Here is a 21713-nt window from a genome sequence, read left to right as displayed (position 1 = left end):
TTTCAGCATTAGACTCAAGGTGTTTTCAAGGTAAACAATGAATGGGGTCTTTTTTTTCCCTCTCTCCATATAATTTTATTGGGTACCTTTCTTTACTCAGGTGCTTTGCTGTGTGTGTGTGTGTGTGTGTGTGTGTGTAGGTGTGTGTGTGTGTGTGTGTGTGACTGCAACAAAGAGCCACATCCAATGGCTGACAAATACTTTATGATCATCTTGCTGACACTTAGATTAAAGGCCAAGGATCTAATACTATTTTCAATCTCTCTCTCTCTCTCTTTCTCTCACACACACACACATGTGGACCATACTCTGTTACAGACAGATGGTTGACAACCCAACATGCCCTATTATTGATAATGTAACTTTTACTGGGGACTGTGCCAAGCATGTTCCTTTAAGGAAAATACACTTTGAAGGTCTACAAATTTCTGGGTCACCCCAGTGATTAATTTAATAGTAATAACATAATACATAGAAAATATAATTTCTGGTGAAACTCTACATTTATAAAAAAAAAATACAGCTCCTGTTATTTGGTTATTTCACTTGGAATTATTACAATTTCGATAATATTTCATTGAATGACCAGACCCAGCTCAGAGCTTCACAACCTGGCCGCATGCTGCTGTTGGAGAGTGTGTGCATGCACTGTAAGTCCTGATCAAAGCTAAACTCTAAGGATTTGCAGTTTTCTAAAGGCATATATGAACATGTGTGTATATGGAAATGTGTTCTGTACAACTATGAATATTTCTCAAACTTTCCAAATGTGTAAAGTGCACCAGGCTGGAGTGTATCTAATGTGTTTAGACCATCGCATGATCAATTCCAGTTTCCTTATTGCATCATTTTACACATTCACTCTATCTCTGCTTTCTGTTGAAGTCAGTCATTGAAGTTAGATAAAAATGGAAATGTAGACATAATTGTTTAAAGATAAAAAAAAAAAAAAATGTGTCTGTGTCCACATATTCCCAGATCTGGAAAATATTTTTTCCAAATAATACTACGATGGAATGCTGAGCAAGAGAAAAAGACTCCAGTCAAACTCCAGTGCTCAGGGTTCCTAATAAAGACAAGGTTAATCTCTTCAATATTCCCCATCTCTTTACCTGATCGTTCAGCCAAGTTCTTTTCCTTGATCTCCCCAAGGTCATAAGAAACTTTCTTCTCCCTCTTCTCTCCGCCTCTTACTCCTCCTGCTTTCCTCTGCTCCTCTTCTTCATCTGAAGAGTAGCAGGAGTTATCGACGCTGCTGCCGCTGGTGAAGTCTGCCAGGTAGTCAGGTCGTTGACGCCTCGGGGTCTGACTGCATTCTGGCATGGCAGTCAATGGCTGGCAGGTACAAGGACAGATACACAGATATATATCTCAGACACAGAATCTGCATATATGGATATACTAATACATAATAGCAGGCAGATTTTTGCATATATTGTATTCAATTGTATTTTAGAGTATCTGTCTTTATCTTATACACATGCATATATAGAAGTATAGAAAAAGAGCATTTGAGACTTCATACCCAGCCACTGCTGAATTACAAATACCATAAGTGTCCAATTTATGGTTTAAAAGTAAATCATATTAATGGTTGTTTGTTGTTTTTTTTGTTTGTTTGTTTTTCATTGTTGGACTACATCAAAAATGTGTCAACATATTTATACGTAAATTCAAACATCGATGGTCTGCCTAATTCTAAGACGGGCAAACCTTCCAAATTTCTCCATAAGATTATCAAGGATGGCCACATACAGATTTTTGTACCTGAACCTGAAAAGAACCCATGCAGACACGGGGAGAACATGCAAACTCCACACAAACTCCACAGTCTCTGACTTTGGGACTTGGTGAATGGAGTATGTGAGTCTTTTTAATGATATATGAGTGAGGTACCAATCCTGCAGTACCCTGGCTGACAACGGTAATGATAGATAATGCATTGACCCTTAACTCAGTTATGGGTCAAAGCATTACAATCAAAATAATCAACATCTCTTGGTTTCTAAAATAAAACACAGCCCTCATATCAGGAAGCACAGCACCAACAATGATGTTCCTGTAAGTTTCACTGAAATACAGACAACTTCTGTACACACTTTCATAAACATTTTTTAAAAGGTTTATTAATCTGAGAGCATAGGGTCTTTGTCTTGGGACGTGATGTGCTGATACTATTAATAAAGCATTCTTACATCTACGATTCAACAGTTAGGCCATGCTGTCAAGACGCCCATATTATTAATCAGGAAGTGACAGGGAGCATAAAGTCCCCACTGGGTAGCTGCTGTGTGTGTAAGTGATAGAGACGGATGGAGAGAGATTAAATACTTGTTATGAAAATAAAAGGGAATATAATCAGATTAAAGGAGAGAAATGAAGAAGAGGACAAGGTGAGTCTTGAGTGTGGGAGCTGAGCATTCACTGAATAGACCAAGAGAACGGAAATTAACCCAGAGAGAGAGAGAAAAGGCCATCGAACAAATGTGAGGAGACAGACAATATGTAAATTGTGGTGAGCAAGGCAAAGAGGCCAGACACTAGAAAGATAAGGAGAGGAGACCGGAATGAATGAGTAGGAGTGATTGGGTAAAATCGACCTTAAAATGAGATGATAAAAAAGCGAGCAACACCATGAGGAATAAATGTGACAAAAATTAAGGACACCAAAAGACACAGGAAGACAATAAAATAACTAACTACTATTCTGCTCTCCTTTCGTAATTTACCGTCTGACCGGTTTTGATTTCTATTTCTCACCCTCTTTGTCACAACGCTTCCTCAGCAATGCGACACTGTTGTCCTTCCCCTGAAGTCCCTTCAGCTCACTCCTGTCTTGCAGCTTTTGCCCATTTGTTGGTTCAGTTTCACCAAGCGGTTTGTGAGTGCTACTTCCAGAGGTTTGAATCTATACATCACAGTGCACCCATCCCCCAAACTCTCTACAGACACACTCAAACATTGAAACTGACAGGATCCAAATGTATTTGGACAACAGTGATTGTGTCTGAACAAGTCCTTACTCCAGCTAAGGCACCACTAATACAGTGCTTAACTGCCCTGTCGAGTCCCTAACATAGTCTTTGATTGTCTCAGCCAATTTAGACCTCGAGTGAGGGACGGATGTCGATGTGCGCGGAGAGAAAATGGGATGGAGAGGTGACGGGGAGGGAATGAAGCAAGGTGATGGAGGGAGTAATGTGCTGTCGTGGGAAATCGAGGGGCCGTATAGGTGCATGTGACAGAGTAAGCGAGACGGCCTGACAGCTGTCCCCTAGGGGAGCTAAGTCTTTTCTTTGGGTTTCTTTCTGATTCTTTTCTTTCTCGCCGAACCCGCTCCCCCCTCCTTTATTTTTCTCAATCGCGTCCTGTGCGCTTTCTCTGGGCGTTAGCTCCAGGCATCTGGCAAACCTGCCTCCCTCTTCCCTCCCACTTCCTGCAGTCTCTGGCACTCTTCTTAGCACTTTTTCTTAGGTCCCTTGAGGCATGTGGCCCGAATACTCCATCCTCCTCTTTGTTTCTATGTCGCTCACTCTCACCCACCTTAGGGCCTCGTTGCCTGGAGGACTTGCCCATCAGCCTCTCGTCGTCCAATTCACATTGCTCAAGCAGATCCAAGATGTCCTCTTCCTGCACACCAAACCATATTTAAAACAAAAGGAAGATGATATTAGGACAGAAGTTTTGATTTTTTTTTTTTTTTTTTACATGAGGAGCCTACAGTATTAACAATAGTATACAGGTGGTTCTCACTTAGCGTTGTACTCATTTAACGACAACTCATCGTTACGACGGCCTTTCGGAAATGTAAAAGTAAGTAAGTGTTCAGCAACAAGGAATCGCTGTTATGATGAGAGGAATGCACCATCTGCGGAGTTGTGAGTACGTACATATGTACAGTATAAACGGCCTTGAGGTATGCAAATATAAACATGTATTTATTTTAATGTCCGCTTTATCTGTTGCTGGAGCCTATCAAAGTTTTTCTATGGGGGAGAGGTAGTCAAAAAAAACTTTTGACCACACAAAATCTTTGCTAAGTTATCAATCAATGGAGATTTTGTTTAACAACGAAATTGTTTAACGACTGGGTCGTCGGAACATTACTCTGTCGTTACGTGAGGACCACCTGCAGTTAAATTCACTTAGAGGCGAACACCAATTAGAAAGACTTCAAAATATTTCTTATTCATTTCACATATCTAACTACTTTGTTGGCAATGGAGATGTAACAGAAAAAAAAAAATTAATATGCAAATGTAAAAATCTTTTCTGGGGGTTTGGAAAAAGGCTTTGGCCAAACACGACATTGCAATCTGGCAGTGCTTATAAAGGGATTTTGAAAAGGCAGCATCGTGGCCATCACCACCGAACTAGGGCCATGGCCATTTGGCCAAAGCTGAAAAACAGACAACTGTGATTAATGTTGCTTCATGTCTGGGACATAAAGTGCTCCCACTTGCCGCTCAAATACCGATGAAATGTGAATGTTTCCTCAAAGATTGGCCATCAAGCAGCTTTCTGGGGTTTCTGAAAAGGTCACTGTGCCCCTGGCTCTCTATGTTGGCGTGTGCGTCAACATGTGTGTGTTTGGAGAGGTCTGTTCTGCTGTAAAGTAAAGTCATGGGTTAAGACAACCTTTGTTGTGTGTTCATATACTATGTGCTTACTGTATAGCTGAAGGTCATCAAAATATATGCATGTAGTCGAATTAATGTGTCACTACTGATGTATCATTTTAAAGTTATACATTGTTTAAAAATCGAATAATTTCATTATTATGTGACATTGATTATCTGTTGAAGATGACTATGCCAGCAGTGCAATACAGTATTTGTCATGAAGTTCACACCATGTATCATAGGAACCTCAATAAATATGAAGTTAAAGCAAATTCATACTGTTCTACAGTCATTCATTAGTAAAAGAGTCATTTGCTTTATAACCTTTCCCAAAGTTCAATCAGTTTGAAAACTATTGGTGGTCCATTATCAAATTACCATTATCTTTATTACATCAAATTATTACAAAATAGATCAAGTGGACATTTGGCTGGTTTGAAAGAATGGCAAAAAGGCCAGACCTAAGAGAAAACTGTCAAAAATAAATAGAAAGCATTTATATTTAGAAGTGTTTTTGAAACAATGAGTCTAGTCTAGGCCATCTATTAGCTACTAATTGGAGAGCGCGCTTAATTAACAATCACTAAATGCACTGTCTCTGATATGCATTTCCACACTTGCTCACGTCGTGTTTTTAATTATAATTTTAGAAAATAAATGCTTAAAATCCTTTGACTGCTGGCAGCTTCTACTAACTATGCCATGCCTTCTCAGGTTCCATATTTCTTGGATGTTTGATGGATGACTCTATTATATTATATCTCTCTGATAATGTAATCAGAGGATACTTTTCACTGGTCTATAATTTATTTCATCCATGACAAAAATAAAGAGTAAATAGTCCCCTGGGCCAGCAGAAAACATTTCTTGGTAAAACTGGCAAATAAAACCTGGTCAGGATAGACAGTATGTCTCAGCAAGAGTAGTCTTGGAGGAGAGATGAAGGTAAATAACATTTCAACAATCACTGCTCAGCAGGAAATATGTGCAATTTTTCCAATTGTTTCCACATTACAAACAGCAGCTGTGGAAAAAATACAGCTCCGACGCTCATTTTGTTGGCTGTCTATTCATTGCTCAAATCTGCAGCTCTGAAGTGTTGCTCTAGAGTGAGGTTCAAATGCAGTGCAGGTGTGTTAATACGATTGTTTCTCATAATATGCAACATAATCAGCAGCTGCCTGCTCTTTTGACCAAAAGTAAATGACTTTACACATTGCTCTACTTAATTTGCACACTGCATACCTACAGACTGACAATTAAATAATCAAAGACAATATTGACAGTTTGTTCTGTTTTATTGGATTAGCAGGACATGACTTGCCAGTTGCTGTTGAGTATGTTTTTGCTCAATAACAATATTATTTTTTATTTGTGCAGGGGGGGAAATGGAGAAATGGGAAAAAAGCTGAGTAGGCAGGGATTGCTCCCAATAGAACTCTCAGTTTGATTGATATCTGTCAGCCTAACTGCACTGGAAGTGGGGAGATTGATGATGCAAAGGCAAGGCACTTGGCACAGGAAAAACGAGCCAAACATGCAATGCTTGTCAGATGAATAATTATGGATTCCACCTCAGTTAGAGACGAACATATATCACCATTATAAACAGTGTCGCCTGCAGATGATCTGTCCCCCCCTCGACACCTTCCAAAAATTGTACAACAATTTGTTTTGATCAATTCCTTTGATGTATATAATGTTTTGAATACATGCATTGGAGAAAATGAGCAACCTTCAAAGTCACCTTAAAATCATCTTGACATGTAAAAGTCAAAATGCTGCAAATTATAATGCACCACTATATGTTTGTAAAGTTTGACCAACCTTCTGACTCGTCTTTAAACAATATATATGGAAATGAGATGTAATGTATGAAATTCAAAACGAACTTAACTTGTAACTACAATGTTAAAATATGTGTTAATATAAGTTTGATGAAGCTACTATGTATAGATCTGAGATATGCTGATCTGGCAACTTTATCCCTGCCGTGCTTTTTATGTCATTGGGGAAAATAATTTATAAAGGTTTTCACCACGAATGTGTGCAATGTGTGCGGGAGAACAAACAAAACTATCCTCAGTCTGAAATGAAGGTTACTTTAGACATTTGAATAATATACATTTAAAATTGATAAGGTTAAATAATGTCATTAAAAAGTCTAGTTTGCTTTATATCCAATTCAAATTCTTCCATTCAATGATCCTTTCCTTACTTCAAATTGGTAAGATTAATGTTTTGTTCAACTGTCACTCATGATTATGTTGTTACATAGCATGCAGTTATTATCTCATTTATATTTTACACACACACACACACACACACATATATATATATATATATATATATAAATTGTACATACAAACACACACGCACACAAACTTTGATAGCTCTATTGATAACTAACTTTGACAGCATCAAGATGCTGACAGAGGACAAGGAGAAACTGAAGTGTCTAACGGTGAAGAAACAAAATTGACATTTATGTGTGGGATTTGATTTGCTTTTAAAAGCCTGTAAACAGAGCACAATACATATTTGTGGAGAGACTTAGTGAATGGCAATGGGGAAGTGCGACAGATGGAGGAGAAGGACATGCTATCAGACGTTCTAACAAATATGAAGGACTGCGGCACACTCTCCACATTATTTGCGCATCCTTTTCTGTCTCTGTGGGCAGAATACTAAAATAAATGCATGTGTTTCTTTTAGCTGGCAAGTACTTGTCCACAATTGTCTGCTTGTGTGTGTGTGTGTGTGTGTGTGTGCGTGCGTGTCACCGATATACATGCCTTCATTCGTTTCAGAGGATTATTCATTTCCTTTTGAAGTGAGGCAGCTCGCCCGGCAAGGAAGGTCTGAAAGGCGGCTGAGAGCAGGCTTTCATACTTCTCCGACAGGAGCTTGTCTTCTGGGGGGTAAATACGTCTGTAGGCCACAGAGACACAGAGAAAAGCAAGGAAAGTGAACGAGCATTGGAGAAAGAAGATGTGGAGTGAGAAGGGTAATCAATGCAGGGAGTAAGGAGATCACAAGGGAAACAGAGGAAAAAAGAAATGAAACTGAGACAATAAAATGAAATTGGGCTTACAATGGAGATCGATGGAGTGGCAGTAAGATAAAGAAATAATTGTAGCATGAACAAACTAGAAAAGCACTGAGAGAGCGCAGATCTTCACCAAGCAGCTCATTCCTCTCGTAATTGGATTTACACCGTACACATGGTGATGAGGGTCATCACTAAAAGGTTATAAATTGTTCTTGGCATCTTTATACACCAACCATGAAAAGTAAAAGTTGGCTTGAGGACAAGCCAGGGTGCACGACCCAAGGACAGGGGGTCATCCCCCTCACCCTGGTTGTATGCCTCTTCCTTACTTGTAGTTCCCCAGATGTTGATTTTCATGCTCCTCCCTTGAGATCTGTTTGCGGACTTGTGCCAGGTGCTCTTTCTAGAAACAGTAACGAAAAAAAGGTGATGTCGTCCTCAGCAGCACGTCTATGACTTTATGGTGCACGGATACTTAATTCGACAGCGCCTGAGCCTGGATAGCTCAGTTGGTAGAGCATCAGATTTTTAATCTGAGGTTCCATGGTTCAAGTCCCTGTGTGTTGGGTCTCAGGTTGATCACCAGTACTGGCAAGCCAAGTGCGTTGATAGTTCAATTTAAACACTTACCCACAAAACGTCTGAATTCTGCATTGCCTGGTCAAGATTATGTGATTCAGTGTTTTAGGTTTATATGTACTCTACACTCATTTCCATCTTCTTTTTAACTACATTAATGAAAGCAAACAATGTAGTTATTTTATTTTAATGAATAATGCAATTTAGTAAGTTTAATAATTTATTAAAATCAAGGCATTTAAAAAATTGCCATATTTTTCAAAACTGTAAAGAAAGTGGCATTGCACTGTGCTAAAAAATGTAAACAATGCATTCATATGTGGTCAACTAGAAAACTGTTTACCATCATTAGCAGTAACATAACCAGGGTTTATGTAGGTAGCAGCAAGTCAAACTGAATGCTTTTTAATGCTTTTTCAAAACCCCTCATAAGTAAATACTAAAGCCAAAACAATTTCTATACTTTCATTATGTGTTTGTGCTTACCAACTCTTCTCTCCTTCGCGCCAGGGTGTGTCTCTGTTTCTCCCAGTCCGAGGAAGCTGCAGAGAGCTTCTTCATGGAGCCATGTCCATAGAGCCGTCTCTGAGCCTCGGCCTTTTGCTGAGCCAGGTTGCGTTTCTTATCGCTCGCTCTGAGTCAACAATAAACAAGTCAATGGTCGCAATGTTGTACAGTTTCAGAACATGAAATATAAAAACAGTAATTTTAGCATGCGTTTTCAGTTTTCCTACCAAAAACCTTCACTGGATTAAAATAATATTTATTTAATACGTAATACTCCTGTATCTTACATTAGTAGACTGTCCCAGGATTTAACAGTTGAAAAAGAATGGCTGATTTACTTTTTAAATGTCCAGTTCCATGCCATACACAGTAATAGTTCAAATAGTAAACGGAGGACTTACTCTTATTTTAATACCACATGCTCTATCAAGATTGATGACATCAGTAAAAAACTGGATAGATGCTGTAATCTTTGATACGATTTGACAAAGTCTCCCCTCAAACAGTTAGATGGGCCTGGAATTACTTCTGATCACATCCTTGCAGTAGTTAACAAAAAAGAAAATAATACAGCTGAGACAGACAAAATGACAAACCCAGGATAGAAAGGACCAGATAGCTTATTCTGAAGAAAGAGGGCCGCTGCGGTCAGCAGAAAGGGCAATTCATTTTGGTCAGTCGCTGGCCCTTTAAATTGGATATTGAGTGCTGTTGGGTGGGCTGAGGTTTATCAATGTCCAAGCCTTGCCGGGTCTGAATTGATCCCTTGTTGATACAGTTAGTGTTGGAGGCAGGTTTGAGAGCTGACCCTATCTCCGCACACCACTAGTCCGCCTCTTCTGGGAAGTAAAGCCATTATAGGGAAAAAGTGAGTGAGGTAGAACAAAGCCCTCATTCACTCCAGCATGAACATATGCAATTTGTCCAGTGGACCCCCACCACCATCCACTTGTCTCAACCAATTTATTTCCATTGGAATAATCAAATCTACCCTTTTAAACAGCATTCATGAAACAAATCATTCTGATCAGAAATTTGTCAGTGCTACCTGAAACTCGGGAGGATAGCGGATTTGTTTTATGTAGAATGTACCGTTCTCCACACTTGGACAAAGTAGATCTATGGCACTGCATGTCATTGATTCATTGCGTATGTACGAGTGTGTGTGACTATTAGTTTCAAGACTATATTTAGAGTAGTAAGAGGAAGACAAGCATAGAAAGAAAGGGGGGGGGGGGGGGGGGGTCCAGAGGTCTGGTGTACGATGATCAATCAGTGGACTGACTCGCAGTAGCCAGGGGACAGAAAAGCACATGAACAAACACAACACACTTAGACACACATGTACCAATAATATATTACACAACAAGAATAAAGAAATAGATCCCCCCCAAAAACCAAAGTAGAAAACCAAGACTAGAGAAAAGTGTAACAAACGTAGACTCTGGAACAGAGATCAGTGCGGCATAAAAGTCACACTATCACACGCAGTGTTTCACACTGAAGGATGCATGCTTCAGCAGAGGCACAGCTTTGAAAATTTGCTGCTGTGGGTTTTTGAGCCCATATTAGCATGTTATTTTCACTTTCACTAATGTCACAACGGCATCATCAGTTTTAAAACAAAAGAAGAAGAAGACTGGATTTTGAAGAGAGTGAAAGTAATTGCAACGTTTTCAGGGTTGCCACGAATCGATTGAAATCCTTCAAGAGGAATAAATAAATAATAACAAAATAAAGTTTGACAAAGGCTTTGTCTGTCTCAGCAAATGAAACATAATGAGCCCACAGGTGTGTGTGTGTGTGAGAGAGAGAGAGAGAGAGAGAGACTTGGGCAGACAACAGTACCGAATGTTGAGGAGTTTGAGTGCATTGAGCAGCACCCCTTTCTTCACATCATAATCAATCTTCTGATCGGTCCCAAAGCTTGGCGCTCGATTGATCTGCCAGAAAGAAGAGGAGAGAAACATTCAAAGAACATTCTGTTTTTTCTTTCTACTTCACCTCGTTTTTTTTCCCTTCCCAGTTGGCAGACAGAAATGCTGTGCAATTACAGGAGTAGATTTAGGGCATCTTTGGAAAACATTCACCAAAAGAAGGGAGGCTAGAGGGGAGACAGAGATGGAGGCGGGGGGTATGTTCTCTTTCAAGGACACTTTGGAAGTTTGAGCCTTTGCCTTTGCATGAGTGCATGCATATGAACAGATTGTGTAGGTTAAACTGTCACCAGATTGGTGACCGTAGCCTTTTAAGCAAACAGCAAGCGGTCCATGAAGCTGTAACCTAAATATACCAGCATTGCTTCACCTCCTCATGCCACAGTAAATTGCTGCCCCTCAGCTCCATGTCATCAAATACAATCAGAGGACATCCAGAGAGTCGGCTGAACAAGAGCTGAATAAGTCACCTGTGATTTGAGTTACAAAAGCCACTAACAGTACAATTTCCAGCTCCAGTGCAAGGTATTCAGATAGTATATCAGTTATTATTCCTGGCACAACAAATCTCAATTCTTCCCCTGCACACTTTCATGTCCATTTCTCTATCCTCCTCCAGGGTGAGAAAGATGAAAGTTGGAGGCAATGACCAGTAAGTGGCGATAGGTACAGAGAGAGAGTGGCTGAACCAGACTGTGATTTAAATAGCATCTTCTCATGAAGTGATTTCAAATGACAAAGTAACAATGGTCAATGAAAAGTTTGATCAAGCTTAATAGTTTGGTTCTCCTTCTGACATCATCGTAATACTATGATCACTTCTATCTTCTTCAGTAACGCCGAATTTTTTAAATGTCACCAGCACGCATGAAAACTGTGACATTTTATAATGGTGTCCCTGAGCCCATGTAGCTCATATAAAGGGCAATTTGTTTCATGAAGTAATGAAGCTGTAGTCAACTAAGCTCTTAGAGAATGCAATATCTTTGGATTGTTCCAAGAAATGTGTTTTTAGCAATCCTTGTATTTTGTTTGGAACATGTGGGTGAAATCTTTTGTCCACCTGAAGCCAATCTGCTTTTAATCAGAATGTAAATTTGCATGGCACAGCCTGCCTCATGCACAGATATAGCACCTTGTCAGAGGATCCAACTATGATTTGCACAGCGACAGATGACAGCATATATTATTAAAAAGTGTTGAATACATCAAAATATAGTGGTCATAATCAACAGCACCTCTCAATCTTCACATATCACTGGTAAGCTGTCTCAGTAGAGAAGCCCACCCCTAATTTGTGGAATTCAAATTCTTCATACTTGGAATAATTATAAAATGCATATTCATTTTTAATCTTTCACAAACTCATAGGGTGTGAGGTCAGACTGTAGGCTAAAAACAGAGAGACCACCTTACATCGCTGTCTAGATCTCTCCTCTGTTCTGTGTGTTGTGTCACGGATAGAATAAGATCTGCAGGTGTGTGTGTTCGTCTGAATTCACATGCAATCCGGTGATGTGTCACCTTCCTGCAGGGTAGTAAAGAGATATGGGCGTCATTTCTCGAGACAATTCTAAATTATTATTGTTAAAAACATTTTGTGGCCCATGCTTCACCCTTCCACCAAATTCCATGAAGATTGAAGAGGCAGAAATTAACTAGACACTGTAACTTCACTGAGCTTGTTCTGAAATCACTGCCCCAGACTCCTCGATTAGTTCGTAGGATAGATCAACAAAATTCCGAAAGGTAGCCACTAAATCACAGGATGTTGGTTTGGATGGGCAAGCCTTCGTCAGTACATTTTTCTACACAGCAAACATTTATCAGAAGGAGGGGGGGGGGTAGGTGATGAATGTCTCCCGGTGGAAAAAAAGGGAAAAAGAGAACCCTATCCAACTCTTTCAATCAATAGAATGAAGTGTACAATACATCCCTCTGTGCGCCGAGAGGGACAGAGCTCCACTTCAACCTGCAGAACCTTAAAGATGGGGGGGAAAAAACTCACAAAATAAAAAGAGGGAAGAGGTCTGTTTTCATTTAGAGCATTTCCCAACATGGCAGGGAAGGAAAACAGTATGGTTCAGAGTGCCAACACCAGACTGGCAGTGATCCCGGCAACAGTTGTCTTTTTACTTGTCTTCATTTCTTATTTTGGTTTGTGCCGTCAAGCTCTCAGATTGGACTGGCCTAGCGACACTCATCATTTCATCAAATGTTCACCTTTCTCTCTCACCTTCTCTTTGCCTGTTACATACTTCATCTAGTTAGTTCATCCATCATCACTTGTTCCCCCCTTTCACTGGATAGCCCTCTCTCTCTTTGGTTATTGTCTGTATGTTTCTGTGTTCTCCTCTTCCTCCCTGATGGAGGATGGTGGTCTTAATGAACAACAACGGGCACCCAAAAGCACCACTCTGACTTTCTTAAGTGATTCTGGCAGGATTTTAAAGGAGCCCTTGGTCTCTCCTATAGTTGCATTCAATGAAAATACCTGATTAAATGTTAGAAATTCTTTTATACTCACTTTTATTTGGTCGAGCATCACAATCAGATTAGTGCAGCCCAAATATCACTCGGCCCAATATCAAAACGAATGTGTTGGGGAAATAACAAGGCAATCTTCGCGGAACAGGTTTATCATCATCTGCTCATTCAATTAAACAGACTGAGTTCGGAGGATGAGCTGTAAATCACATTCTATAAAGGATGTGGAGGGTTCTTTTTCCCCTGCACCTGTTGGTGTGCGACTGACACACACATGCAATCTGCCAGTTGTGGAATAAAGCTTGTGTTAGGGAGGAGTTATTACTTTTTTTTAAAACTTCCATGTGGCCTGAAATGTCTGTGAACAGCAAACCTGTTCATGTAAAAAAAAAGATTTATAAAACTGCAACCATTAAGTTTATTAGCTCTTATTTATTACAGCTGATTAACTTCTTAAGGGTATATTCTCTTAACCCAGTTATCATTTTAATTATGATTCTCATGATATCAAATATTGGAGGCATTAAAGTTTGCAAATGTCACCTCTGCTGTGTTGCACCAACAATAAGCTAACAGCAATGGCTCAGATGCGATCTTTCCACGACAAATTGTTTCCCTCCATTTACATCTATTCTTTTTCTCTTTTTTTTGATTCATCAAACAAGTGCAAGGGCTGCTCATGATTAATCAGTTTTAAAAATAAATAAATAAAACTAACCCTCTTATTATTCCTGGCAGAGTATAAACAGCCACTGCTTGACAAGCCCCGCACACTCAAGGGTGTCGGCACAGTTCAACCGCTGTCAGAATGGAGTGTTTGTTGCTGCACAATGGTGGAATAAGAAAGGGAGGGAGAGAGGGAGAGCAAGAGTAGCAGAGCGACAGAAAGACAGACAGCTGGCCGCCATGTTAGGTCGTTCTCTTGTTTCAGCCGTCTTATCAATCACTGTTTTGTTCTGTTTCTGGCATTTTTAGTGGTCCTGTCGGGCACAGGGAAACTCTAGCTGAGCATGCGGATCTGCAGAAAAGGTCCTGGGAGTGAATGGGCCAATGATTTGCTTTGCCACCAGTCAAACCTGCCCTGCATGACTGGCAGGGTGGCGGGAGAATTGCTATTATTGTTTGTTTTGTGTTTCTTTGTTTAAGAAAAAAAAATGATATACGAAGATAGAGTGAAGCACAGCCACAAAAGCAAAAGGCGCTCGGAAGATTCACTGAAACTAAAGCGTGGCCAGCTGGTTTGCACCAGCTAAACCTAATTTCCCACCTCAGTACAAACAGGCAAGATCAAGATACACATAGTTTGGAGTCCAAAATATAGCAACAACAAACTACAGTTTAATGGCACCCATGTATGAGATATACATCTTCATTCTCAATCACAAACACAAACACACATGCCGCACAGAAAACAATGCTGCCATACATGCTTGATGATAAATGACTAAATGTTGGGGGGTGTATTCAAGTGCCCCACATATGCGGCCTGTACGCCCCTAATTTGATACTTATTCCATGAAATAGTCATGGTGGCAGAAAATGGATGTGGATAGAAACAGACAGTCCCATACATCATTCTAATTATTCTTTAATAATCCTCTTATGAGTGGCAGAGTGGCTCGTGAGTAACTACTGCCACCTAGGGTTCAGAGGGAGAACGACGCCCCTCAGAGCTCAGAATGAAATCCATGTGCGTTTAAGAAAGAATGAATCCTACTAAGTGGCAAAGATTAATCAAAGGCAAAATAAATCTGAAAGGTGGGAAAGTGCAAGAGAGACCTGGAGATAATGGAGTATGTCAAACTGTATGTATTATCCTTGTTCATTTTTCACCCATGAGGGAATGAAAATTATTAAGAGAACAGGTAGCAAGTAAATTCCTGCTAAATTTCCCTGAATATAAAAAATAATCTGCAAATACTGCTAAGATTTCCTGAAGAAATATATGAAAAGCAGGTTATTCCCTCAGTTCCCAAACAGTTACAGCACCATCAATGTCTGCTCTTTCCACCTTTATGAATAGTCATACAATCTTCATGCCATTCTGAGATCCACAGTTAAAACAGTGTTTCAATTCACAGTTTATTTAAGTGCAAGGCAGTATTTATTCCATACAGGAGATCAACAGTATTTCCAGCAGTCGTGATGTCTTTGTATGTTTCACAGATGTGGGAGGGAAAATATCCCTGTGTTTGTGAGTGTATGTGTGTGTCATGGCATCTGTTTACATTTGTCAGCACAGAATACTTCCCACAAATACCCACATACACACTTTGACTCCAAAGAAAAGGAAGTCTGGATTATGTTGACTCTGAGGAATGGACAGGCAACTCAAACTCATCTTGAAACAATCGAGAACAGAGAACAGAACAAGAGGAAAGTTTCAGGAGGGAGGGAGGAGAGGAGTGAAGAATCACCGCCCTTGGGGGAGCAGACCAGCTGCATTCCGTTGTCGTAATGCCCACTCACACACCCACACATAATGAGACACAAACAAACCCATGCCACGGTTGACCTGAGCATGCCCGCCTCATTAGCTGCCAATCACTCTGCACAACCCGTCCAGGAGGAGTAGAAAGAAAGATAGACATGGATGAGGAGATGGAGCGAAGAGTGCCGGGTCAGTTCAATCGCAACTTTATATTGAACATTTACATTGAAACACAATGAAACTTGGCAAGCAAGACTTCCCTCACATTTATTAACTGTTTCTGACTGAATTGGTCTGCTTTTATATTTCAGGCAGAATTTCTCCCTGCTAATCCAACTGGGTTAAAAGACAAGCTCTGGGCTGGTTTGGTAAGCAGATCAGAATAGTAAACAACACATGAATTCGTGCTCTCTCTCTCACACACACACACACTACAGGGGACTATTCCCAAAGGCACAAAGACCACACATCCAGATGCACGGGCACAAACACACACACAAACACACACAGGGGAGTAGACACATTCGCAAGAATGAGAAACCCCCTCGGTTGCACTGGCTTTCACAGTGCATATGTCAGCAAACAAGATCACACAAGATCTACTGCACACTCCACACACGTTGACAAACCACAAATGAAATGTAGATGAACACATACGCACACGAACATTCATTTACGTGTGCCTCACTCAGACTGCGGTTCTACCAGGCAGACTGACCTGAAGTCAGACACTGGAGGGAGATTAACGCTGGGCAGGCAGGTCATTATTTTAATGTTTCGTTTTGTTTAGAGTTAACAGGTTAAAAAAATAATTTATCTGCAAAAAAAAATTATTTAAATGAGCCACAGCTTGTAATAAGGCTGGGCTACAATCCACCCATCTATGTTATATATACATACATATATCCCCATCAGGAACTCACGACAACAATGAATTACACTTTCTGTGCAAATAGAAGGGTGTAAACTACTTTATATATTTCTCTTGTCCTTGCCAATCATAATCTTAATTCAATGGATAGTTTTTTTTTATTTTTGTTCCTTGTTGTTGGATTATTTGCCATGCTGTCAGTATACGGGCCCTGGATGAATGTGGATAAACAGTTTGCCATTGAATAAATTTGTGTGTGTGTCGTGATCATGGCTCAATGAAACACCTTGCCTATACGAGACCAATCTGGACTGGTTTAATGAAAGTGAATATCTCAGGTTCTACCCTTCAAGCGTCTGTGTGGTGCTGATGATTTGAATGTGAATAGGAGTTCAAACTTGTGTTGAATATCCTGCTCAATTAAGATAAGGATCAGACAAAAGCCTGTCTCTCTCCTTTCTCCCTTCTCTTCTCCTGTCTCTGTACTTGCTTTGAGCACACTGTGCCTGTTTGGTGCCTGGCCTTGGTTTAAGAAGCATCACTCCTGCCTTCTCTGTTTTCACCACAGTGACAAGCTATTTAGCAGGTGTGCTTGAAAGATTGTGGGTGGTCTGAAGTTTCCAAATTTGTTATCAGTGCATTTTCTTTATTTCTGTTCTCTGCTTGCAAAGAACCAGTTTGTTGAATCTCACACAGAGCCTTTCTAACAATGGCAAGACAGACACAAACATGTCCTCTAATCGAGGTTGGATTTGCATTATTTTGAATACTTGCTAGAATAAAAAAAATACAGGCTATTTTCTGAAGGTGTGATTGGAGGATGTTAGAGGCAATTGTGCTCCTTTTCTCACCACAGCCTCCTACAGGAAACAGCAGACAAAAAACAGAAATACCAAAAACAGGAGTAATTTTATTTGACAGTTTCTTACATATGATAGGTCTACCATGCAGGCATCTTACTGGCTTTGACTTTACACAGATTGAACTTTCATTTCCTGGCTGTGAGGTTGCATGTCCAACAACACACTTTGACGTTTTAAAAAGTAAGCGAGGAAGACGGTGTCGGAACAGCAGTCAGGGCAAAAGCCCAATGAGGCGTGGCATGCATAATTCACAGTGACACCAATAAGGAAACCTGAGAGGTGAAGTCCACTAATTCAAAACAAAAATGTAAGACCTAGATTGTGTTTCATTTCCTGACACAATTTTCACGGTTTTGGGACTTTATTTTATTTTTATTTTATAGAAAAAAAGAAAATGAGGTGAAACCGAATCTCTTTCACCTCATTTGGTTTGCCACAAACGTTGCAAAGTGTGCTGCTGAAAAATTTAATTTGGACCTGAGGGCTTGCCATAAGGCACAGTTTGTAGCAGCCAGCCTGTGGGCCTGGCTGTGTGTTGCATCCCTGCTGAATAGAAATGATGCAAATGTTAATAAAGTTATTTTGAGGCTTGACAGTGAGGATATGAAGGTCTCTATGGTTACAACTATCCCACCGACTAATCAGCTGAATTTTGGAGATGAATTATTGTTGTTGTAAATGTTGCCTGAAGCAGGGATATGTGGATGTGAGTGTGTGAGTGTGTGTGGGGGGGGGGGGTAATTGATAAGCATTATAGAGACCTGCGAGTCTCTATAGGGGGATCATTACTGCTGTAGTGGAACAACTGCATTCGTGGATGTTTGCCATGTCTCTCTTGCGTGCACGCACACACACACACACAGCGATCTTGGACTCACTAGGTTATCCATCTGTCACTGCTCAGCGCCATAATTATGACACCTCAATTCCACAGTGACTCCTCTGCAAACACAAACAACCTTTAAAATGTCATTTCTTTTCCCAATCAAACACATTTTGTAAATCTTTATACTTATTTTTGTTTGACATGATGAGGGAAATAAACAAACATTTATCCCAGAGGCATTTCCCATCCTTGAGTTAATTTTTGGAAAAGGTGAGGGGGGGGTGAAGCCACTTTGGGTTAACGGATTTAGGTCATGCTTTAAACGTGGGCTGACATCGGAACAGAGAGAGTGAAAGCCTGGAATGGAATCTGAACTTGAATCCCTTTTTCTGAATGACTGACACTTGAGAATTTGACACTGAAAGAAGAGAAGGCGGGTGTTCCTCTCGTAAATCTGCAGTTCCAACCTATATTAGGCTTCATCAGGAAGAAGCATCGCTGTCGTGTTGATGTATAAGTATATGTATTATTCATATGCGTGGGTGAAAATGAAAGCATGCCAGTTTTCGTGTCCATGTGGTTGCGTCTACTCCCTTCATTGTACTTTCAAATATGACTCCCCTTGTGTTTGGAGCTCCATTAATGTATACTTGAGTCTATGTGGGTGTTTGTGTGTGCATTTCTGTGCTCCAGAGATGAGATTGTGCAAGCAAAAAGTGTTCATTTATGCTTTCTGTCAGCATAGGGCAGTGCCATATTACTTCAATTTAACAGCCACAGTCACTTTAATAGCAGCAAAGACAGGTGAGGCTCCCCAGAACGCTGCTCTCCTCTTTTTAAATTGAATAAACCCACACTCAAACAAAATGTCCAAACACTACAGAGGTAAATGTCCAGATAGTACTTTCACTATGTGTTTGTAAACAGAATTATGACATGACTTACAAATTAAATTCAAAATTTAATACAAACAAGAATTACATTAGAATTTAATTTAATATCTAAAATAAATAAATCTACTTTTCATAGTCAAAATGTTATTGAAATGTAGTTTTGGTTTTTATTTTTTTAGCATGACCAAAGTGTTAAATGACAAAAAAGGCAAAGTGAGCGACACAATATCATGATCACACACATGCAGAGTTGTACCTCCAGAAGCCAGGGTTTGAGCTTGCGATCCAGGATAATGTCAAAGCCCAGGACCTCAAAGCAGACGCTGTCGCTCCCTGGTGGCTGGCCAGGGCGACACATTCGATAGGCGTGCAGTACATGGGACTCAGCCACAATTAATGTCTTGACCACCAGCTCCTAGCAGGACGCACACAAACACAAAGGGAGATTCATTTTGCATAGAAGAAGACCTCAGCTCAGACATTTATTCATTAATCCCAGAAAAAGGCACAGGATTAAGCTTTATAGCAGCTGATTAAAGGTGTTCTTGAACATAAAATAGTGCCAGATTAATTAATAGTCCCACTTTAATTGCACTATACAATTGTAAACAAGTGATTGACCCTTTAGATTTATGACTAAACTCTGAATATTGAGTAATAAAGACATATAGATCACCCACAGACCTGTTTTAAAGAGTCGCACAACAATCTCGATTCATTCTCAAATCCCCTGCAGCTCAAGACACGACTCAAACACGGAGCAGAATCAAAAAGTGAAACTGGCACAAAACCTTTAGAATGTTACTCACACAGACTTATGCTGGTGGTGGTCCATCTGTGTTGGATGTGGTTCCCAACCTTTGTTTGTGTGTTTTTTATGTATGCTGGCTGCTACCTGCCTGAATACCCCCACTGTGCAACTCGGGCAAACATGCTCATTTTGACAGACAGACAGACACACACACAACACTTTGCAAAAAGCTTTCCCTAACCAGTCGAGCCCCATGCAGTGCTTCTGGGCTTGCCATTTGTTCAGGCCAGTCTAACTGCTGGGTGTATCAGGGGGGCAAAATGGTCTGGCCCTGGCCTGATAAGGTTGCAGGCCCTCTCCCTCTTCTATCTTTCTCTCATCACACACCTTGATCCCTCTGTCCACCCATCTGACCCACAGGCTGCCCAGTACAAACACCTGCTCCTGCAACCACCGCTTTTGCCCCAAGTCCCCAGTGCTGGCAGGTGTGTGTCTGTCCCTGCACCCATCATCTCCCTCTTTATCCTGAGCCCCCAGCTTTGGCTACTACCTAACCTTCTGTGTGTGGGGGGGGTGTAGGTGTGTGTGTAGGTGTGTGTGTGTGTGTGTACGTGTGTTTGCCTGGGTCTTTGTTTTGCTTGGTCAAACTGGTTTTCCTAAGCTTCTCTGATCTCTTTTAATTATAGTTTTTACTCATTAATGTCAATGTTATTTTAGATATTTTACATTAGGAAATATGATTAATTTATTTGAATAGTGTTATAGTGTTTGGGTTGATGGTGGCACAGGTCGTCCTATGATCGAGAGGCTGGAGGTTCGATTCCCAGCTCTGTGTTCTCTGTTGTGTCCTTGGGAAAGACACTTCACCCACATTGCCTGTGTGAATGCAGTGAGCAAGTGAATGTCGGTGGTGGTGAAGAGAGGCGATGGTGCAAATTGGCAGCCTCGCTTCGGTGTGTGGCTACAATAGTAGCTTCACCACCACCAAATATGCAATGAATGAATAATGCACAATGTAAAGCGTCATATAAAACCAATGCATTATTAGTTTTTTATGGGATTTTTCTCTTCTCAAGGACAGAAACCAACAAACAAAACTAAAACCAATTTTTCAGTCAACTCTAAGGTCATAGCTAAAGGTCAGGAAAACTGATCAAATGTATATTATTCACTCAAGCAATGTATTATTCTGTCCTCACAAATGTATGACATTCAAGACTTAGATCATGAAAGTTATTTAAATATATCAGCATCCTCAAAAAGATTCTCTGAAATGCCAAAAGCTAATTTTTAATGCTTAATAATCATTTAAATGTCTCTCAAAAATAATGAAAGACATAACACAAGTTGGGATTGTGGGATTTATCGTATTCATGTTATCATATTTGTATTATCTTCCAGTCAAACCGTTGACAGGTGCATCCATGCACTATATCAATAATACCACTATATGAGAGAAATGTCACCGTTTTACCTGAACGTAAAAACAACACAAGATTCTTAACAGCAATCATTTGCCTCTGGACGTGACCAATGGCAGAATAATCATAAGAACCTGTTAAGTTTGTAAGAGGAAAAAAAATGATAGAAAAAAAGCTGAAAAGTGTAGGAGAGAGGAGTGCAAGTAGGGAGCATAAATAGAGATTTGGAACAAAGCAGTGTGTGAATGTTAGCATAATGAGTCAAGATGAGCGCGAGAGGGAAAAAAAAGAAACCTCCAGCTTAGATAAACAGAAAATAAGGATTACCTTGAGGAGTGTAAAATAATGAATGGGATTTGAGTTTAAGGTCGAGTGCTGGTATCATGGGAACAGACAGTTAAACAAAGGACAGTCACTGAGGGATTATCCAACACAAATAAGTACAGAAAGAGGGACACAAAGTAAAGGTAAAA

The 21713-nt window shown here is 40.2% G+C and overlaps 1 protein-coding gene across 1 annotated transcript in view; it reads right to left on the bottom strand.

Moving 5' to 3' along the window:
• ttll7 (tubulin tyrosine ligase-like family, member 7) overlaps positions 1-21713 on the bottom strand; it is a 50540-nt gene that overhangs the window by 16638 nt on the left and 12189 nt on the right. The window contains exons 8-14 of the mRNA XM_068743763.1: positions 19325-19483; positions 10609-10703; positions 8740-8887; positions 8004-8077; positions 7418-7553; positions 3544-3630; positions 1113-1335 (exon numbers count right to left, since the gene is read on the bottom strand). Coding sequence (XP_068599864.1) covers positions 1113-1335; positions 3544-3630; positions 7418-7553; positions 8004-8077; positions 8740-8887; positions 10609-10703; positions 19325-19483 — 922 coding nt within the window. The remainder of the gene's footprint in view (positions 1-1112; positions 1336-3543; positions 3631-7417; positions 7554-8003; positions 8078-8739; positions 8888-10608; positions 10704-19324; positions 19484-21713) is intronic.

This window comes from Brachionichthys hirsutus, chromosome 9, assembly GCF_040956055.1.
Source record: "Brachionichthys hirsutus isolate HB-005 chromosome 9, CSIRO-AGI_Bhir_v1, whole genome shotgun sequence".
NCBI lineage: Eukaryota > Metazoa > Chordata > Actinopteri > Lophiiformes > Brachionichthyidae > Brachionichthys > Brachionichthys hirsutus.
This window is presented reverse-complemented; position numbering and strand designations above follow the sequence as displayed.